The following is a 20323-nucleotide window of genomic DNA, read 5'->3' on the forward strand; positions in this document are numbered from 1 at the left end:
AGATTTACAGAGCGTTACACATAGTTTATAGTACGTATAGTACGTTAAAAGGATTATTTAATAAAGTACTATTTTGAAATACAATCGTTGAAATCATTCTTGAGCCCAATTTGTTTCGTTTACTATACTGGTCTATCCAATGCCAATAGTACTTCTCTAATAATCTACAATTGTCTCAAGGTTGACATTGCTGACGTGTACAAAGCATTTACATGATTCACCATGAGATTTCAATGCATATGGTGCTCCAATTTCTAGTTCTAATTATGATGTCGTGGTATGAATAAAATATCGCATTAAATATGAGCTCGAGCTCACAAGGCTTTTCCACGTCGAGTTGTAAATGCAAGGAACTATGGATTTGTACGTTTGGTTTTAATAATACATCATATTCTAGGTAGCGGCAGCTTGAAAAACGAACCATGGCTCCTTATTGTGCAAGAATTATTTCAAAAGAACAAAAAAATGTACTCTCCATCAGCGCCTGGTATGAGCATTTCCTTCATTGAACGAACACATCTAAGTGTCTTTCGAGCAAAAGGCAATCGCGGTCTACATCTGTCTCATTTTCCACCACCAAAGAGCTTTCACAGCACCGGATCCAGTTCAATGAACCGCGTACAAGGCTTTACAGGTCAGCACACTTTCAAACGCTACATAATGCACGGCATAATTGACTCCAATGCAAGATCGAAAGCCATTATGTAGTTAAACCTCAGAGACTCGCATGTGCTCAGCGATATTTACGCTAGAGTTGATATTCACAACGGTTCAATCGCGATTCGTGCTCTATTTGTCGACAACATACACGCAAATACGTCGTATTTTGATTGGAATTTTTTTCAATACGACTCGGGCGGACGTTCATGGAACATTTTGAATACTACTTTTGAATAGTAAACATTTTTTATGCAGTTTGTGACATAAACGTCAATCAACCATATAATCCCTGGGGGACGCCAAAGGAAAAATTCAGTTCCACTAAGATACTGTTCTATTGCAACATGAACGTACTTTAGCCGCTCAATAGACAAGTTATAGCAAACACGCAAAGAAACTTCGCAAAAGCATACAAAATTATGAGTCCTCCTTCGAAATTAGGACATCCAAAACAGATCATTGCGACAGTGGAAACTTGTTATTTATGTTTTCATTCTCCCATTTACGGATCCACCCAAGCACGCTGATATCGTTTTCATATTTTCATGGTTGATTAGCTCGTCGGTGTCATTTCCGTTAAGTATTCGCATGTTGCGCGCTTGATTCCAACGAGGAAGAAGAGTTTTTTTCTTTCTTTTTTTATCTTCCTCTTTCCTGCGTTCTCCATTACACAGGATACCTTCAAAGCCACCACAAAACCGCCGGAACCATAAACCGATTTCGACTCCGCTCCAACACGATTGTTCCCGATGGAATGAAGGTCACATCGTATTTTTTCCCCTCTTCTTTTTCGAGCTCAATCGCCCTATTTCTCGCTTATTGTCCTTTTTTGGCTGTGTCGAAAACAAACCGAACGCGTTTTCTTTACCAGCGTGCTCTGCTCTGTGATCAACGCGATGGTAAAGATTTTTGCTAACAGATAGCTGCACGAAACCAACTTTAGCAACGACGACAAAGCGCCACTCCCAGTTCGGTTCCGGTTGCGTAGCGAAACACATTTTGCAAAGGACATCATTTCCTTCGAAGAATCGGAGACCCACGCCCGGGAACTAAGCTTGCCGTACACTTTCCGTGATGGGGCAAAACTTTCTCCATCCATCCCAGCCACTTTTCCGGCGACACGTCGCCTCCGGCTGTAGCTCACAACACGACCCTACGTCGCACTGAACACCGACTCGCAGCAACCGCTAATCCAGCGACCCGGAGCACCTTTGCTGGCACTCGGCGACCAGCGGCGGAAGTCCGGAACGTAGAAAAACCCACGGAAAAGATTCAAAACTTATTTACAGTAAATTGCAACTTGTCGGAAGCACCGTGACACTCTGATTAAAAGTAAATTCTACTCTTTGTTCCGGAGCGCGAGCCATGCCTGCTGGCGATTGTTTTTCGTCCGCAAGCAACAACACACCGGGCTGCCGGGTGGCGATTCAAGGCAAGGATAATTTTGCCCCCAGATCGCGTTATTGACAAGGCAGAAAACCTTGCCTGTGGCAACTTTTTCTTTCCATCAAGATAAATGAATCGGACCGGGTACGGAGCCACGCTGGTATTCACCACAGATATTCACCGGCAAACAACAAGTAGAGACAATAACAGCTGACGGGTGGTGGAATTAATCGGTGGGACTTTTCCGATGGCTTTATTTTCAGTTTCACCGTGCAATAAAGTACGCGCGCTTTCGCTCTTGGGGGCAACTAAGAAGCGCCGAGTACGTGCGGGAAACTTGGCATGAAATTAAAAGCCATTATAGAAATAACTTTCTCCGCTGTGCTCGTTTATTTCCACAGCTTTACATTTATAATTTAAATCAATCATTGCATGAAATTGGAACATTCAAAATTGATCGCACACCGCTCAAGAGCATGAAACGCGGCACAGGATAGGACATACTATTGCGCTGTGCGCTTGAAATACCCCGAGCGGAATTTGTTGGAGAGATTACTGGGAAAATATGACGCTCATAAAAATACAGATAATGTCCCTTTTTGTTACACGTGCCTTTCGCGACTAGTGCTCCGCTGGTTGCAAAATGTTTAACCACGCTCACCGTTGCCCAGGAAAAAAGGAAATTGATCCCGTTCAAATCGAGAAGACTTGCCTCGCTCACCCACCATTGAGTTTGCCGCCAGGACGCATGAAATACGCATTGAAGGGCGCACGAACATGGAGGCCACCTCGAACCATGCAGGAGCGTTCAAACCAACCGATTTTATGCAGACATTCAATGGGTTTATTTATTCATTCGACCTTCAGGCGAGAGCATCGTAAAGTTCAACCGACCCTTCGGTTCGGTTTCGTGAAATTTGGTTGCTGCTTTTTAGCATGCAACCCGTAAAAGTAACCCGAAAACTAAACCCAAACCCCTTCGAGCATTTGTGATGGATCAAGAAGTTATCGGGGGACAAAAAAACTTTCCTTCTCCATCCAATTTGGCCAAGTACGGCAGGGGTTTTCCCGAGCAGGACGGCACTTAGCTGTGTTATGACTTTACTTTCAACCCCCGGTCTCGCATTGAGCTGCAAATCGGAGGGTAAATGTAAATTAGATCCGTCCCGCCCTCGGGAAGAGGCGTCGCTTCGGATGCCGGCTAAAAAGGGCCGGAACCCCGATTTATCCGGTGTGCACTAAACTGCCCGCTTGTTAAATGGCTTGTTCCGGTCGTCATTATTTTTTCCCTGCCATCAGCAAGCAAAGCAGGAGAGCTTTCTGGGTGTAACCCTATCGTTGCGCTAGCGGCACACCACACAGATCGTGCTGGACACATCCCTGGTCGACGGAATCATGAAATCATCCTCCGGCACCGGGAGCATCGTTATAACAACAAGACCTTCCGGCGGTGTTCGTAAGTGCGCACGACTACTGCGTGCGAAAGGTAATTGAGCCCTTCAAACCAACCCCTATAAAAGGGCTGTTTTAAAGGGTGTCGGAAGATGTCTTTCGTGTGCGTGCAGTGCTTTATTTGCATTCATACCATCCCTGTAGCATGGGCCGATCCATTTTCGCCAAAAATCATCAGGCCACAATTGAGTTTGTTACGGTAGCGCAACATGAAAAATAGCCAATTGTGCACATAATTAATTCATGTCACGAATCAACCAGCAACTATCGTGTAGCAGAACTGGAATAAACTTTAAAGGTATCTAGCTTATGTAAAACGATTTTTTTCTCGCAAAACATAATGCATTACACTTAAGCAATTTGGTGGATAACATTATAGATAACGACGACGCTAATGACAAGAAAACAACTAATAGCTAAAATTAAACAAGCATTTACATGTTACAGTTACAAGACACAAGCTGAAAATACAAATACCAGAAAAGCGTAACAACAGTAATGTGTATTCACTCGCTTGCTAATTTTATTTCCATCCGCAAACATTGAATAAGCAGCATTGAAGAAGGCCGCGGCAACAAGAAAACAGATCGTTATCCTTCTAGTTAGAACGCGGGCCTGTATCGGATGCATAAGCCACAGAGATCGCCATTTGCCAATCTCTTCCCAAAACATCGTCTGCCACCACCAATTGCTCCATTTATGATCGTTAATGTTTACTACGGACAATTTGCACCGGTGGGAAAATTCAATTTCAGGCAACTTTTAATGTGTTTTCTGTTTACCGAGCGCAAACAATGCTACCGTATCAAGTGGGAGGGCAAACCAGCACGGCAGACAAACGCAAAGGTGATGAAGGAAACGAGTGCTTTAGGTAGGAATAAACAAAACAGGAGCTGGTACTTGGACAAAAGCAAACAACCGCACCCGCTGGGTATAGTTATCTTAGTGCCGCAGCGTAATTTCGCCACGCGATCCGTATTCTAAAGCAGTAAATTTATGAAACTTTCCAACTAATTTATTGAACTCAACTTCCTCATGACCAGCCACGTTCAACGAGAACATTAACAAACTCATTAATTTGAAATGAGCAACCGCCACGCCGGTTGTTGTGCAGATGACACCGTGTTACTCTATCGGTGGCTGCAAAAGTGAACTAAATTCAAATTCATTATTATGTCCAACCCAACATGCGCCTCACGTCCGTACAATTGGATTATTTGTTCATCCACCACCCAGTGCTAGGCGAGAGCTCTTCGCCGAGTGTGTTTCGAGTTGAAGTCATTAATCAATGCCGAACGAAAATGTGTGTATACTGAGCCACACCAGCTACTTATCACTTTTTCTTGCTCTACGCTGCAGTGCAAGAGAGAAACCGATATGGCCGTGCACGTAGTACCGACGTTCGTGATGGTATTACACATCATCCGAATTCTTTCGCTTGTCCCATACAAATGAAGGACCATGCGCCTCCATTAGACACGAACTACCGGGCGGCTCCATCATGGACAAATTTGATTATCTTACCCAAGAAACTTTATCCACACAAAAACAAGAAAAATAAAGTCGCAATAAGCTTGCCAGAGATGCGCTAAAGCGTCTCGCAATTTCGTCGCTTCTACCAATTAATGTTGGTCCGTTTACGAAAATTAGTTTGTCTTGAAAATCAAGAGAATAACAATAATTTGCTGAGCCCCGGTGCGCGAAAATCGCCTCATTGTAAGTCTACCTTGCCATGCAAACTAACCAGCGAAATGGCCGTGTGGTTTCGCTTATTTTGGTGAGCTCCACGCAGGCTAATGTTCACCGCCGTATTTCTATAAATATTCCAAAATTGCGCTACCTTATCCAATCGCACCAGCGTAAATGGGCTCGTTTTCATAATTAAATGCGCCGTTCGTGGTGAAATTCCTAACCGTACCGGCCTTGGTGGCAGATGGTATTTTATCCTGGCCGACCGTAGACACAGCGAGAAAGGACCAGCGATAAACCAAAAACCTGCGGTGCGCCCGGCTCCAGCGAGATAATTAATCAACTTTACTAGTAATTACGTAAATCCTTCTGGGCGCAGCGTTACGTTCTTGAAGCCCGCTTGGAGTCGAAAAAGCCCTTCGGGATCAGTTTCTCGTGCGGGCTCAGGAGGCGTTTCGAAGCGAAATAGATTATTAAATATGAATTTGACCCAGCACGGTGGCCCGTGCTTTCGAATCCATTCGGCAAATAATTATCCCACCATCCGGGAAGGGTCTGACTCAATATTCGAAGCCATTTCGGACTCCATTTCGCACTCCTTTGCATACCACGCTAATGAGATATCTCGCGTTTACTGGCGCATCCATCGCTACCTACGCCTACATTCACAATTTGAGACTTTAAGCCACTCTGCTTGAATGAGCATAAATGAAAATCCTGACACACTTGCGGGAATTATGAAAAGTTGTGCAGAATACCGTTTCAATTCATTTTAATACTGGAAGATGACGAAGAACCACCTATTTAACAACATTCTGTTAACATTTCATTAAGCTTAGATGTCTTTGGGCTAGATATAGCTAACGAAACCGGCTGTGGTCATTATATTCTCGGTTGTATTTTTCAAATTTCAATTATATAATGTACTTTGCTGGAAGGCTATGTATTGAAGCATTTGATACACAACTCAAAAACAATTTTATTTTAATATAATTCTACAAATTTATCAATATTGTATCATACAATAAAGGTGAAATAAAAGTAAACCACTTTTGTTACACTATTAAACAATTCCCCATTTTGTGCGAAACTGTCAACCGTCTCGCATCTTTACCGACAGTAATCCAAAAGGTTAATAATGGCTGAATCAAAAATAAATCGGCACAACGTCTAGCTCAACAGCACCCGCACCAGTTGCCAATGATCGATCGTTTCCCGAGGGTACAATCAATTCGTAATTAACATCTCATCAGCATCTGGTTCGCGTCTATCCGTTTCAGGCGTCTATCTTCTTGCTTTCTGATGATTCAACGTGATACTATCGTGGTAGTAAATTAAAATACACAGAACCAAAATCATCCAGTCTGCAATCAATGTCAACTGAAACTTTGAATTAAGACGCACAAAGCACTCGACGCATGCCACTCGGTCTCAACTTTTGAATCCTTGGACAACCGTACCGATGGTTGAATAATATCCTTCAATACTACTCTCCTCATTCTCATTCATCAAAATGTATATTTGTGTATGTCTTGCGATACCTTCACGTTACCCGAAGGTGGATATGAGAAATACGATACGAATCTGCTTTGATCTTTGCTTTAGCTCAGACGATACATGAAAGGGTAAGATTATTTGATTCTTGAGATTTTTTTGCCATTCTAGGAAAGGATTCGGTTTTTTATTCGACCTTTTTTTACTTTGAATTTCACGTTTACGTTTATCGTTTATCGAATTTACGTATATCCAGAAAAAAACATGGACAACCCAGTCTACTTTTGATGGTTTACCAGTTTTGCCAATTTTGTAACGAATACAATACATAGACGAAGTTGTTTATGTGATTGTGTATTTTAAACTGGAATGTGTTGCGCCGTGATAAATCCTATCTGAAACATGATACTTGAGCAACGATAAGATGATCAACCAAAACATGAACAAGATTCTTCCAGTTCAGGTGAGCTGTGGGATTCGTTTCATCTTTATCCGGACGCTGTGTGCATATCAGTGCTACGACCGCACCTAGACGATGTGATAAACTTTATGTTCTATTTATCATTCAGGGGATTAAATTCTTTCGCAATATATCTTCTGAACAACGGCCCAGTTGGCCATTCTACCGCGTTTCAGCTGTCGCAGTGCACCGAGCGCCAAACCACTGCAAGGTTCGTTCGGCCAGTGTTACAATTTTGTTTACGACTCGCATCCCTACATATCCTACACACTCCCAATGGGATACTCTATGGCATCACCGCGAGGTTGCGGGTGGCTGCAAATTTTAACGACCAAACCACGCTGGCCAAATGGGGTTTACGAAAGCCGGACCCCGATGGATACGCTTTCGCGTGAAATATATCCACGGTTTCTCGCGTACGTTAAGCGCACTACGCGAGTGATGGAATCTGGGCTTTAAAGTTGAAATTGGAAGTGATGTTCCGAAAAATCCTTTCACACGAAGCCATACGTAATCGCAGCTGGTCAGTATTTACATTACTATTCTTATGATTACCTTGACAATTTAGGTCATTACTAAGAAAACTATCACAAATGAAAACAATAAGGATTTTTTACAGCAAGCTTTGTTCCCAATCGAAAAAAATACCAAAAATGTAGAAAATTATTTTCTTCGCTTATCGAAATATCCTTAAAATGGCTGCAACAAAGAAAACTATTTACATATAGTATTTGATAGAATAACAACAATATAAGTTGTTAAAAATTATTGAAGATCATCTTTACGTCGTTACACATGAATTGCTTTTATTGATATTGCCTATGTTGCACTTGCATAATAAACCACCCAGTAGACTTGTTTCACTTAGTCTCGTCGGACAATCGCCGGTATATGTAAATGCCGAAAGCACCAGATGTTGCAAAACGATACATCTGCCAACGTACTCGAGCGAATCGCCATCATCAGCATATTATGCGACTCAATGAATACCTTATTGGAAACGCGTGGCGGTGCTGCTGTCCCGGACCAGGACAACATCTATGATGCTCCGAGCCGCAGCCACAGCCCGGGAGGGCATCTCTAAAAACACCGTCAGCATTTCGTATTACAAAATCCTACCGGCTTCACCGAAATCTCTGCAGAGAACGGTAGCAGAACCACGTGCGTCTAGAATGGGGGAGCCCTAAAGGATTTCGCAAATTACCCAACGGTTTCGTCTACCGCAGCAATTACCGAAGTAAGGACGTTTGCCACAGCGAATACAGCGAAGACCGGCAGGGCAACGAAAGCATCAACGCTCGATCTCAAGCCAGCTGATTTTTGACGCAATGATGATGAGCTTCCTTAACCTCCGAGGCTCAAGTTTGGTCCTCGGAAAATGCATAACGCCACCGGGTTGCCCCTAGTTCTACTAAGGTTCGATACCAACCTGAGGAGTACATTGATGAGCCAGACGCGGTCGTATCCGGGCGTCGCATCGAGCTTGCTCGGGAGTTGTTGTTGTTGCCAAAGTGCAGCATTTTGATGGGATGCGTCGCTGGATTAATGGTCGGTGCCATTCAGTACAGAAGCCTCTTGCACGCGGTCCGAGCCGACATGCACCACGAGTCACAAGTCAGTAAACACGGTGCACAGAGCCTAACGTGGGCCCAGCTTCGATCAAGTTGGATTCACACCTTGCCACGACCACACCACACCTTACTGTCAGCTTCGCTTCTTCTAGATGTTTCGCTCGAAATTCCCATGTGACAAATTACACGAATGCCGCACCTTCGAGCCTTCTACCCGGGGTTGGATTCTTCTCGTAACTTCTTGCACTTCTTCTTTTTATGGAGCCAATGAGCTGAATACAGATAACCTCACACACTCGGGAAAGCACACATTCACACTGGAACACTCGCGCGTAACGGATGGCCAGCGCAACAGAAACCGAATCGATTCGCTTCGTCGACGATTGGCTCCCAGAGGCGCACGGTTGGATGCTCCTAGCGTTCCTGTCTGTGGAGTCACGGGCGTTTTGTGGCCGCTCGTTGAAACCACAATGAAAGTGCACTCCTTCTAGTGAACACCGTCCACGGGGGAAAGTGTTTCGCGCGCTCGTGCAATTAACACCTCTTTCCTGCTGCACTCACAGAGCACGAGGCGTCTCCATCGGTACGATATATGCAGTTTGTCCTCGGAGTGTATCACTTGTATGTTCGATTTCATTCCATTTCGTGCTCCTATTTGCACTGTCCAAACGAGGATACGCTCTATGGCGCACTACAGCACACACGACACGCGGGATCGAGCTGCGACGGGCATTCAATATTCATGTGCGGAAAAGTCCATCTGCCTTACTCGCAAAAACGACGTTCCAACGTCGACTAACGCCAGTCACCCACCGATGCGCCTTCGAAAGGACGTACGTAAGGTGTTTTTGCTTGTGTGTGTGCAGGCTTACGTCCTGTCGGTTCGTACCTACTGGTTGCTATGGCAGGCATGCTTGGTAGGCGCGTTCATCCACCCGTTCGGAAGCTCCGTTCGCAGGTTCACGCGACACTCAGCAGGCTGTCCTGTGAGCCAACACGGACCTGTTTGCCTGTGAGCCACTCAGTCTTTGGCAGCATGGTGAAGCGATACGACCCAGCAACGGTGCTCACCGACCGCACCATTATCGGGTGTTATCGTGGCGGTATCTCGCACGAGCATCATCATCATCGTCGTCGTCATCACCGCTCACCGAGGGTCGTTCGAGCGTTCGAATGAACGGGGCGAGTGATTTTATGAGTATGCTTTTCTTATTTGTTTTTAACACTCCAAGCCACACGGCGTGACCTGACGAACCGCGAATTGACAGGGACAGAGCGAGAGCGGTGGCATGGGCGTGAATTCCATTCCACACGCGAACGATTTCTTTATCGAAATTTTCCGACAAATACCCGTACTGTGTCGCTTGTGTAGCAGCTCAGCGGAAGGACATGCTACAAGTGCGCACACTAGGATACAATTTTTTATCTAGAAAGCACACCGCGACGGAACAGATCCGCGTTCCGTTTCGGTCGGCCAACGATTAGCGATGGAAATAGATTATCAATTCATAAAACATAGAAAAAATATGTAAACCAGTTAATTTTTGTCCGTCATGATATTTTTGTTGTTTTTTAATGATTGTTGATTGATTACTTGCTCTAAGTTAATGATTGATTCTTCATTTTTCATCACATACTCTTTTATATGATACAGACGTGAGTTGGGAAGTGCGTTCGAAATACTATTTCCATCGTTTTGCACCTTTTAAGCCCCGATAACTCCATTGGAGCTCTTTGCATATGCGAGCAAAAAATCGGAGATCTTGAGTGTTAAAATGAACCTCCAGCATGATGCCAGTTACGCATGCGTTTCTAAACCGATCCCTAAGCCAGAGGGTCGCGATGGTACAGAAATCGACCTGAAAGTTCCCCAACAAACACCAATCGAACGAGGTATTTTGCTTTCAGCATGGTATCTTCTTTCTATGCATTTATGTTAACCATGAAGCCGCTTGTAAAAGTTGATTTCCGCGTGTTTTTTCTGGGAAGGAATTATTTCCGACTTGCACACTAGCCGATGGCCAAACCACACAAGGAGCAGGATCAAAAATATAACCATAAAACGAACGCTTAAACGCTAAGCAGCTTACACGTAGCGCTACTAACGGTGCTATCGACCATCCTATTCCCGTTCGCAACGACCGACGAGTCCTTCTACGGAGACCCACGAGGGCACTGGCCATGACTAGACGATCTTGCCTTTTCAATCCAACGCCAACAGCTTGTTGACTAGCCGTTTTGTACCGGTTAACCGTTTGAAAAAGGGGTTGAGCAAACAGGGCATGCGAGTGGCGAGAAGAATGAAAAAAGCACCAGCAAAGATAAATATGTACACATTTTCCTCGGTCTCACTGAAGCTTCCTTTTATACGTGCACTTTCCTGTGCGCCCGTGTTTGCCGTTTCCCTTACCCCCAATTCCGTCACACCCGGAGGCCATCAGAACCCGGTCCTAACCCGGAGGCCATCATTTACAGCAAACGAACAACGCCAACCCTCCGGGGCCGGTTCTGATTTGAATTAAGCAACTATAATACACACCCAGCGCGGAAAGCGTCCCCTAAGCAGCGCTTTGGCGCTTTATCAGTCACCGCCCTGCTCTGGAGGTTCTTCATCTTCCCGAGTGCCATATCTTCCTCACGCTCACTTCCACTCTCTCTTTCTCTCTTTTCTACGCCTTTCCCTTCGTCGCTAATCATCTGCATGATTTCTGGTGTCCGCTGGGCGAACTGAAAAGAAAAAAGCACTGCCCAGCGGCGGTAGCAACAGCGGCTTGACGGTTTTTCTTTTCCGCCCACCCGCAACATTCACACTCTCAGATCTGCCTCCCACAGAGAGCGGATCGAAAAGAGAGTCCCAAACCACCGCAAACGCACACAAGCGTGTGGCCCGTTAACGACCGTAGGACACGTACAAAATGGACTGTATAAGTTGGTGTCATAAAACAGTTTTCCCGTTTCATTTCTCATTTCAGAAATTGCGAACCCCGAAACGCGAATGGCGTGCGACGGCGCTCGGGGGTCTTACTTTCAAGCCAGGACGACCGGGACGAGGGTGTGTATGATAAAATCCTTTACGTGTTTTCCTTCGGGAGCGCCGCTCCCATTAAGCCGGTGATGAAACTTTCGTCCAGGCTCAGGCCCCAGAGCAAACATTCCGTGCTTTGTGCGGTGAGCCGTCGGGGTGTTCTGCTTTTGTGTACTTGGCTTTGTGCTCTCGGAGTCACTCCGAGTGCGGTTCATTAAAAAAAAGCCCCCTATATTTCTGGGTATTTTTTTTTCCTTGTCAACTATCCACTGCTCCCATGAAACTGCAAACACGGGCATTCGCCTGGGATCTGGCCAGGGCTCGTTTGCCATCACTTGTTGGTACGTTATCGAACAGTAGCGTGTTTGTGATTGTTTTTTTTTGTCAGCCTGCATATCGCCTCTGGTCGACGTACCGAGGTTGGACGCATAAATGATTTAAAATCATACCCACACACACATACACCCTCATGCAGGGACTACTGGTTTTGGCCGCCACAAAAACGAATGAAACTGTGACCGACAAGCGTGCCGCATGGGATGCTTGGGAGGTGCTAATATTCCGTTCTAACGCACGTTTCGGTCAACGTGATCCCGTGCTGTTGTGGGTTAGAGCTAGGTCCTGAAACCAGGACCAGCGTTATTGCGAAGCTTAATTGGGTTCATGCTTCGACAAACCCGACCGACTGTCCCGCTGGTGCGTGTACAACTTGAGTTGGTAAGTTACCTGATCATGAAAATTATGCAAAAAAAAACCCAGATGCATTAGCGAATGCATAAGCTCATGGTCATGTTTCAGTTTAAGCTGAGTGAAAAATTTATTTTCGACTGTATATTTCTTTTTTTTATCAAGTAAGCGTCGTGCAAGAAACAAATTATGATCGAAGATTTTTTTTTTTCGAAACTTGAAATTAGATATTAGATATTAGCCTTTCAGTGACGATGATAAATTAGCTACGCTTCAATCCAACCTAAAACAGAACCCCGTAACAATTGCTTAAGCATAGCCGCTTGGCCAGCTAATCACATGCAGACCGTGTTACGGATCTAAAAATCCTACCAACGCCTACCGTGGTGACATGCTGTTTGGACACCAGTCACGCCACCGTACGGGTGGCGATCCGCATTAATTATAAATGATATTGTGCGAAAACTCCAAACATTTGCGTCCGCGATTTTCATCGAATTCATCACCACGGAGCGCTGATGAACGCAGTGCTGTAACAACAAGCGCCCTAAATGCTGGGAAATATTTCAACCGGAGTATACTCACCACCCTAATGGAAATACTATCTAATTTCATTGTCGCTTCATGGACCCGCGGGTCCTGTTGAGACTTTAGTACAAGTAACATTTTTTCGAAGGAACTACACTTAGGGTGTCTTTCTGGAAGTTTGAATGTAGGTTTTCAAAAACAACAGTAGCCCATCAGTTTAATACTCCATTGTTCATACTCCAATCAACAATGCGATATGAATTGCTTATCACCCGATTGTTGAAATTATTATGCGACCTAATTAAACCCACTGTTTTTCTATTTGTATATTCCGACAAAACCCATTACACCCAGACTTTTGTTAACTATCGACTGAGGGATTTTTTCATTTACTGAGACGGACAAGCTGTATGGATGGCTCCACGTGAGCCGCCAGTGTAACGCACAAAAGGGATTTACTCCCTTTATTTGCCATTCCTGGACAAACTCGATTGGCTTAGATATGTGTTATGATAAAAATAACTCTACATTGTTGTTGCTCAAGGTTATGTTACTATATTCACGGCTTTATAAAGTATTTATTTAAACTGTGGTTTTGTGTTGTTTGTTTCTTATCTAAGTTAATTTCTCTAGTTACAGTTTTTTTACTGAAATATTAAAATGAAATAATATTTATAATCATACTAAAATCAATAATTAAATTATAAAATAAACCTGTGTTTGGTCTGCACCAGAAAAATGCTTTTCGATCAATTAATGTATGTATTAACTATGCAAGAGAAGATACTTTAGAAAGCTGACAACACATGCGCAAACATTTGGAAGAACTAAATCAGCCAAACCCCCAGAAAAAAAATTATATCGTGATCAACATTAAATTCCAAACTCTAAACCTTCAAAGCACGATTCTTAGCTAAAAAAAACGGGGGCAGGGGGCTACTTCTAAAAAGTTGTTTAAAAAGATTGTAAAAGCTGAATATCTGTATACCATTTTTGTCCGCGACAGTTGAAAAGTTCGCATCAGATCGTGCAAAACTTTCCGCATTTAGACACCGATGTTTTTCAAGCTCATAATAATAAAGTCACAATAAACTATTTATCTATGGCACATTAGTAATACTGCGTATCACTGTTAGCAAAAATCATCATAAAACCTGAACCTGATGCAGCACTTATTGCAGTCCCATAATGAAAAACCGTGCACAAGTTTCACACCTAGCGGTAAAACGGTGGCTATACACAACAAGATACAACCTCGGGAATAGGAGAAGCATCGCTGAATCGCTACCTGTGCGGAAACTTTTTTTGCCGTTTCTCCCTACCCATTTTTGGACCCGTGCAAACGCGCGAAAGTTCGGCTGGCTGTCACGTCAAAATATGTTTCTGCACTCAGTGCAAAAATCTTCTCACCTTCACCAAAATCCGACAGTTGCCAGAAGTGGAGCGAAAGTGGAAAAAAATAACCACGTCACGCACATTTTGGAACAAACCCGACCGGCTATCAGCAACCCACCGGGCTATCTGTCCGCCATTGTGACCCACGACCTCGGTGCGAGGTCCTGGCACTCCGATTGTCCTTGCCGCCCGGTGTGAAAATGAAATCGTTCGGAGGCGTTCCTTGATTCGAGTCTTCTATGTTCCGGTGCGGATCTAGTCGCCGACAAGTTGCTTACGGTCTCTGTTTCCCCTGTGAACGATAAAAGTTTCAAAACGTGATTCGCTCCCACAAGACCCGAGGAGTGGCGCAAAGTACAGGAACGTTTTTCATGTTCTAGCTGTGGCCGCACGTACTTGTCTGGGACTTTGGGACGCGTCCTCTTAGAGCTGGACGCTTAAAGACTGGCCGTCAGATGACAGACGGCTAACGGGGGGATAAAAAATGAACACATTTTGGCATATTTTATCGCATTCTCGGCGATTCATTGTTGTTCGTGTTGTGCTTAGATTAGACCACCACCATCGTGCCGTCAACCTCTTTCGCAGCCCGAAGGAACGGAGTCCTTTATCATGGCATCGGTTTCTTTCCGGCGGTTTTCTCCGGCGTCCGGAGGACGGATAAAAAAAGCAAAATTACTTTATTAAAGCAAAACGCCGGAAAAAGGTCGAGTGAGCAATTAAAGCCTCTGACCTTCTCGACTACCTTACCGATGGATGGAAAGCCTCCGACAGCGATAGGTCAACTTCTCTAGCACCAGCAAGCTACACTTGATCCAGATATTGGATTTTTTGCTATCGATTTTTGCCACTCCTGATCCCTAGGTGCCCTTGCACCCTTGGCTTCCGTACCATGATCTTTGTCTTTAGACACGATTCGTCCCTGCACACACCGACTACAAGAGCGTGAGCGCTAGTTGAAGCACCGACTAACGAAATCACCGGTCCTGGAACACGTTTCCGGCTACGTCAAATCGAAAAGAAAGAATCAGTGAGGTTTGTTCCTCGCTTCGCACGCAGAAAAGCTTACGACGCGTCCGTTGAATCGTACCTTGTATCGGAAGCCTTCCGGGTATGAGCCACAAAATCAACAAACCTGCAAACAGACCAAAAGCCACCGGGATGGTCTCGATGCCTGAAGGGAGACGTTCAAGAAGGAGAAGATAAAAAGGCACGACCCAAAAGCACCGGGCGAATGTTCGTTTCTGCACAAAGGCTCGTGGACCTGGTAAGTTTATGATTGCATTTACTTGTCGTTTCAAATATGAAAATGAGATTGACAAACGCTCGGTCGTTCGAGAGCTCGTGCTTTTTTCCCTTTTGGGGCATTTCCGGTCCCGGTTTCGTTCTATCGACTCACGGGAAAGTTGACCAACAGCCAGAAGGAGGCTTGCAGGCTGTCGTCTCAGGCCGACTGGTCGTCGGACGTCGTCAGAAGGTCCGGGTGCTCGAATGAATATTCGACAAATATGATAACAACTCCCAGCGACTTGCTGATGAGCAACGTGCCATGGAGGACTCAGGAAATGGCGGGTGCCTCGAGGAAATGCAATATTTCAAAGAATGACGCACAAGGTAAGAGCGAAATTCGAACATTTGAATAATGTCATGGCATGCTGCGTTTCACTTTAATGCCTGCAGCTCCTAATGCTTAAAGCAGCCATGCGATATTAGAATGGTCTTTTTCGTAGGAACAACCGTTGCTGATAACATTATTTGGTCTTTTTTTTTTGCACGTGTCATTGCCATACTGCTCTCGAAGTGAAAACACACCACTTTGCGGTATTGAAGGAACAGAAATATGATTAAAAACATCACCCGCATGGTTTCCCCACGCACAGTTGTGTATGCCTAGCTTGTGTATTGATCGTGAGTAGCTATAGTTGGTGAAAAGTAGCCTTCAAATCTGTTTCATTTGGTCAACATTTCAAATCTAATACACGCGCCCCATATCGGTGGCTCCTTTACCAGGTTCCGGAGTACCAAAACCACACTTACGCACAATCCGCGCCCTCCATTGCGACGGGCGAGCGAACGTAATCGTGCGAAATGAGTATGCAAATGTTGCGATACACTATTAAAAAGCGCTCACAACGGATTCGAACCGGTTCGAAGTTTTTTCGGCGCATAAAGGAAAAATGAACCATCCGAAGCATATCATTGAATTAATCGTAACATTACGCACGGAAACCCCTATTCACCCGAGCATGGGCACCCGGAACGTGTACAACAAAAGGCGAAACCGCTCTGTTGCGAGGGGGCTGCCGTCATCGTGCCCCTAAGTCGTTGCCTTTTTCCGATACGCATCGGAGTCCCCCAACCGAAGGAGCAACCGTACGCAAGGTTCATTTTTTTGCGGCTGTTAATGGCTTCTTGTAGCAACGCCGACGTACGCCACCCACAATACTCGGTCGCCATTTTGTACGGAACCACGGCGAAACCTGAAACTCATTACTACACCACTCTTCTCGCCTCAAGGCCAAGTCCACCCGACCATAACCAAGCGATGCGTCTCGAAGGTGATAAGTGCATGGGCAAACGTGGTTTCGGAAGCTCTGCACTTGGGACTTTTTTTTCTCTCTTTTCTCCTCACCGTTCGATTGAAACTGCTTCGGAAATCCTGTCATTTGGCCAGTTCGGCCAACACCCCTCCCCCGGGCCGGAAACTGATTCTGTTATCTGGTGCCCTCCCATCTAGTCGTGTAGAGGCGAGTAAACGCCGTGTACCGCTGGCGTAAGTGCGAACGGCAACGTGGCATCGATTGCTGCGAGCTCCATCACCGTACAACCAATCTTCAATGGGACCATCAGTGCCGAGAGCGCAACGACGGATACTGCCGTAGAAAGCGCCCATTATTGCTATCCCCATTTATTGCAGGGTGTAACTTTTTATTTCTGCTGCTTCGCCGAACGGTTCTTCTACAGGTTTTCCCCACGAAGCACATACAACGGGATGAGGACATCGACCAGACAGTCAGTTTGATGTGTGTTGTAGATTTTTGAATTTTCGAAAACAATATCCAAACTAACTTGCTTCACGAAATCGGACTGGCTTATTGACTGCCAAAAGCCTTTTTAGTTGATGGCACAAAATGTTTCAGAGAAGAGCTCGCGAATTGTACATCACTAGGCAAAAGTCTACCGTTAAATGATTGCCACCAACCACTCAAGAGCATTCAATACGTTTCAAGCGTTAAATATACACTCACCATAATTTCGAACGGTAGCTGCTCACATCGGGAGGCATTAAAAGGGTTAGAGCGAAAAAAGAAAAAAAAAAGTCATTTAAAATGGAGCAAAAAAGCTGACTGCTAGAAACAAAAGATTTGCCCAACGGTTACGCACTCAGTATCCGTCGTTAAACGGCTCGCACAAGAACACTTACTTCCCATTATTTTGCTGCGATATTCGTCATCCCGCCTGCGTACGGATGCGTTCGTACTGATGGTTGCAATTCCGTAGCTGTTCGGTGCAACCGGTGTATCGCCTCCACCACCGTTGACCACGGGCGGTCCCATAGGGTCGAGTGGAACCATCATCTATGGAAAAGTCACGTCCACCGTTCACTCGAGCTGAAACCAAAAGCATCCATCAGGGCTTTCGATAAATAAATGGGTATTCGGAAGTGGCGCGGTGGATAATCTATCGACATTAAGTTGCATTTGTTTTCAACAATTCAGTTGATTGCATTGCGATCGACATTTTCGTCCAATGGAAATGACGTGATAACGGAAAAAATCTATTCTTTGTTTTCATATTCCCCCGAGAAATGCCTTTGCCCTTTGTTGGGCTGATGATAGCATGGTGAAGAGAAAAAAAATCGCTCAACCTATCGTGGTGAAATGCATCGAAGGCATCAAGTTTAATAATTCACTAATTGCACCCTTCAATGTGCTCTCCCACGAATGCATATTGGTAACTTAATATCGCTTTCGTTCATAGTCATTTTATTTCCTTTTTCAAATCGATAATATTTGCTTAGCCAACACCATTCCCTCGCGACGGAAGCAATGAATTTTTAAATTACCCATATCAGCAACTAGAAGGGGTAACTAGTAATTGACGGCGTAGAGAATTTGCATTCATCTGTGGTATGCAAAATATTCGCTTATTTTGATGACCTTCTTATGGTGCGTTTGGTATAGCAGAATATCAATCCGTGAACGGCGGAACAAAACAACATTTTCACATGATACACCCACACAATATGTACTTGCATTTGTTGCTCTGCCGCAATGACTAAAGGCGCCAAAAAGGCATTTAGCTAATGGCGATCCATTTCAACAATCCGCCTGAAACAATTATGCATGTGTTTCGTGCCATCGGTGCCTGTCTGCCATTCTTGAGATTCCAATACTGTGCTCATTGTGGCAATAGCAGAACCTCCCCGAAATAGTCCAACTGCCACTTTCCCCACGGAACACAGCAACGGCAATGCAACAGGTGCGAGCTTTACTGTCCCAAAAACCGCTTCCATCAAACTTAACCAATGGGCAGCCCTCTCACTCAGCGTAATCAGCGAAATGCCTACTTTCGACCTACTTACCTCAGAGAGGGGGTGGCAAATCCAGAACAAAAAAACAAAAAACGCAAACTAACTAGCAAATGCAGATGCAGCACTAGTGATAATGGCGAACGAAAATGGCCCGACAAAAAAAACCACGAAACTAAACTAGCGAAACACCGGAGATCTCCCGTTCGACTGATGCAGATGGCGGCGGTCCGATGGTTTCCGAGCTGTGAACTCCAGCAATCCGTACTGGGTACTACTGAGTGGAACTTTTCTACTTGCTTCTCGTCTCCGATGCATCCACACCCTCAGCTGAATCGTTCGGTGCAGGTACACGAGAAGCCTGTAAGTCCTTTACTACAAGTTGTTTTGTAGGAGACGTCCGGGGTGACCCTCGAAGGCGGGTGTGCTAAGTTTGTACGTGTGTGTGTGTGTGTGTGTGTGTGTGTGTGTGTGTGTTTGTGGAAAAGTATACAAAACAGGAACGGATGGTGATCATTAAAAAATACCGTGCAACCGATGCCAATGCCGGGCGACGAATAGCTACTCTCTATCTCTATCTCTTTCTCTCTCTCTCTCTCTCTCTTTCTCTCTCTCTCGAGGGGAAACTACTTTTCCGTCTCTTAGAGTGTGGAGCGGAGTGGCAAGTCCAATGGGGGCGCAGCTGGATCTGCCCCAGCTGCAAAGGCTCTCATGTCCCGCGGATTGTTGTACTCCGCTGCAAACTCTTCTCCCTTTATGCAGATGTCCATTTACGTCCTCAGGTCTTTGGCTTTGCGGTGAGTCTTCGTTACTTTCGCTACGTGTCAAGGCCGTTCTAATGACGCGTTTATCGGCCTTTACCGAGCAAAGCATAGATCCACACACCCGCCAAAGTGAAATAATGCATAAATCATACCAATCATGCCTTTTTTCCCATTGGCACAAAACTCAATGTTCGAACCATGTCCTTGTTTTATCAGTACTGATGATGCGTCCTGGTCTCTGCGGGCCGCATTGGTCCCTTTCGGGATTCAAGAATTTTAGGCTAAACGTGTATCTACTACACGTCAACGGCCAAGCACGATTTCGCCATTTGTCGGTTCATCACTGAAACTAAAACTCACCGGGAATGGCTGGGCATAATTACCGATGCCGTCTCGATACGGCACAACGAAGATTTGCATAAAAAACATGCTTCAAGCAACGTTGCAAAAAACATACTAATTGAAGATGGAAGCGAAAGGTGATGAATAGCATAATTTATATGCTCATGTTTGTCTAGTTTCTTCAACCTCGTATTACTTGTGGGATCTTGCGAAATGTATTGTGCATCCGCTTGTGGACATAATGAAACTAGATATATGGATATTCGAAACATACGGCTTGGGAAACAAACGGGTAACAAGAAGTTGTTTGTTTGCGATATAGATTTTAAATTATCCGCG

At 44.9% G+C, this 20323-nt stretch overlaps 1 protein-coding gene across 1 annotated transcript in view; it reads right to left on the reverse strand.

The window, feature by feature from the left end:
- LOC128727206 (band 7 protein AGAP004871) overlaps nt 1–17925 on the reverse strand; it is a 48585-nt gene extending 30660 nt beyond the window's left edge. The window contains exons 1-2 of the mRNA XM_053821087.1: nt 17772–17925; nt 17596–17613 (exon numbers count right to left, since the gene is read on the reverse strand). Coding sequence (XP_053677062.1) covers nt 17596–17613; nt 17772–17925 — 172 coding nt within the window. The remainder of the gene's footprint in view (nt 1–17595; nt 17614–17771) is intronic.
- Nucleotides 17926–20323: the final 2398 nt, after the last annotated feature.

This window comes from Anopheles nili, chromosome 3 (genome assembly GCF_943737925.1).
Source record: "Anopheles nili chromosome 3, idAnoNiliSN_F5_01, whole genome shotgun sequence".
Taxonomy (NCBI): Eukaryota; Metazoa; Arthropoda; class Insecta; order Diptera; family Culicidae; genus Anopheles; species Anopheles nili.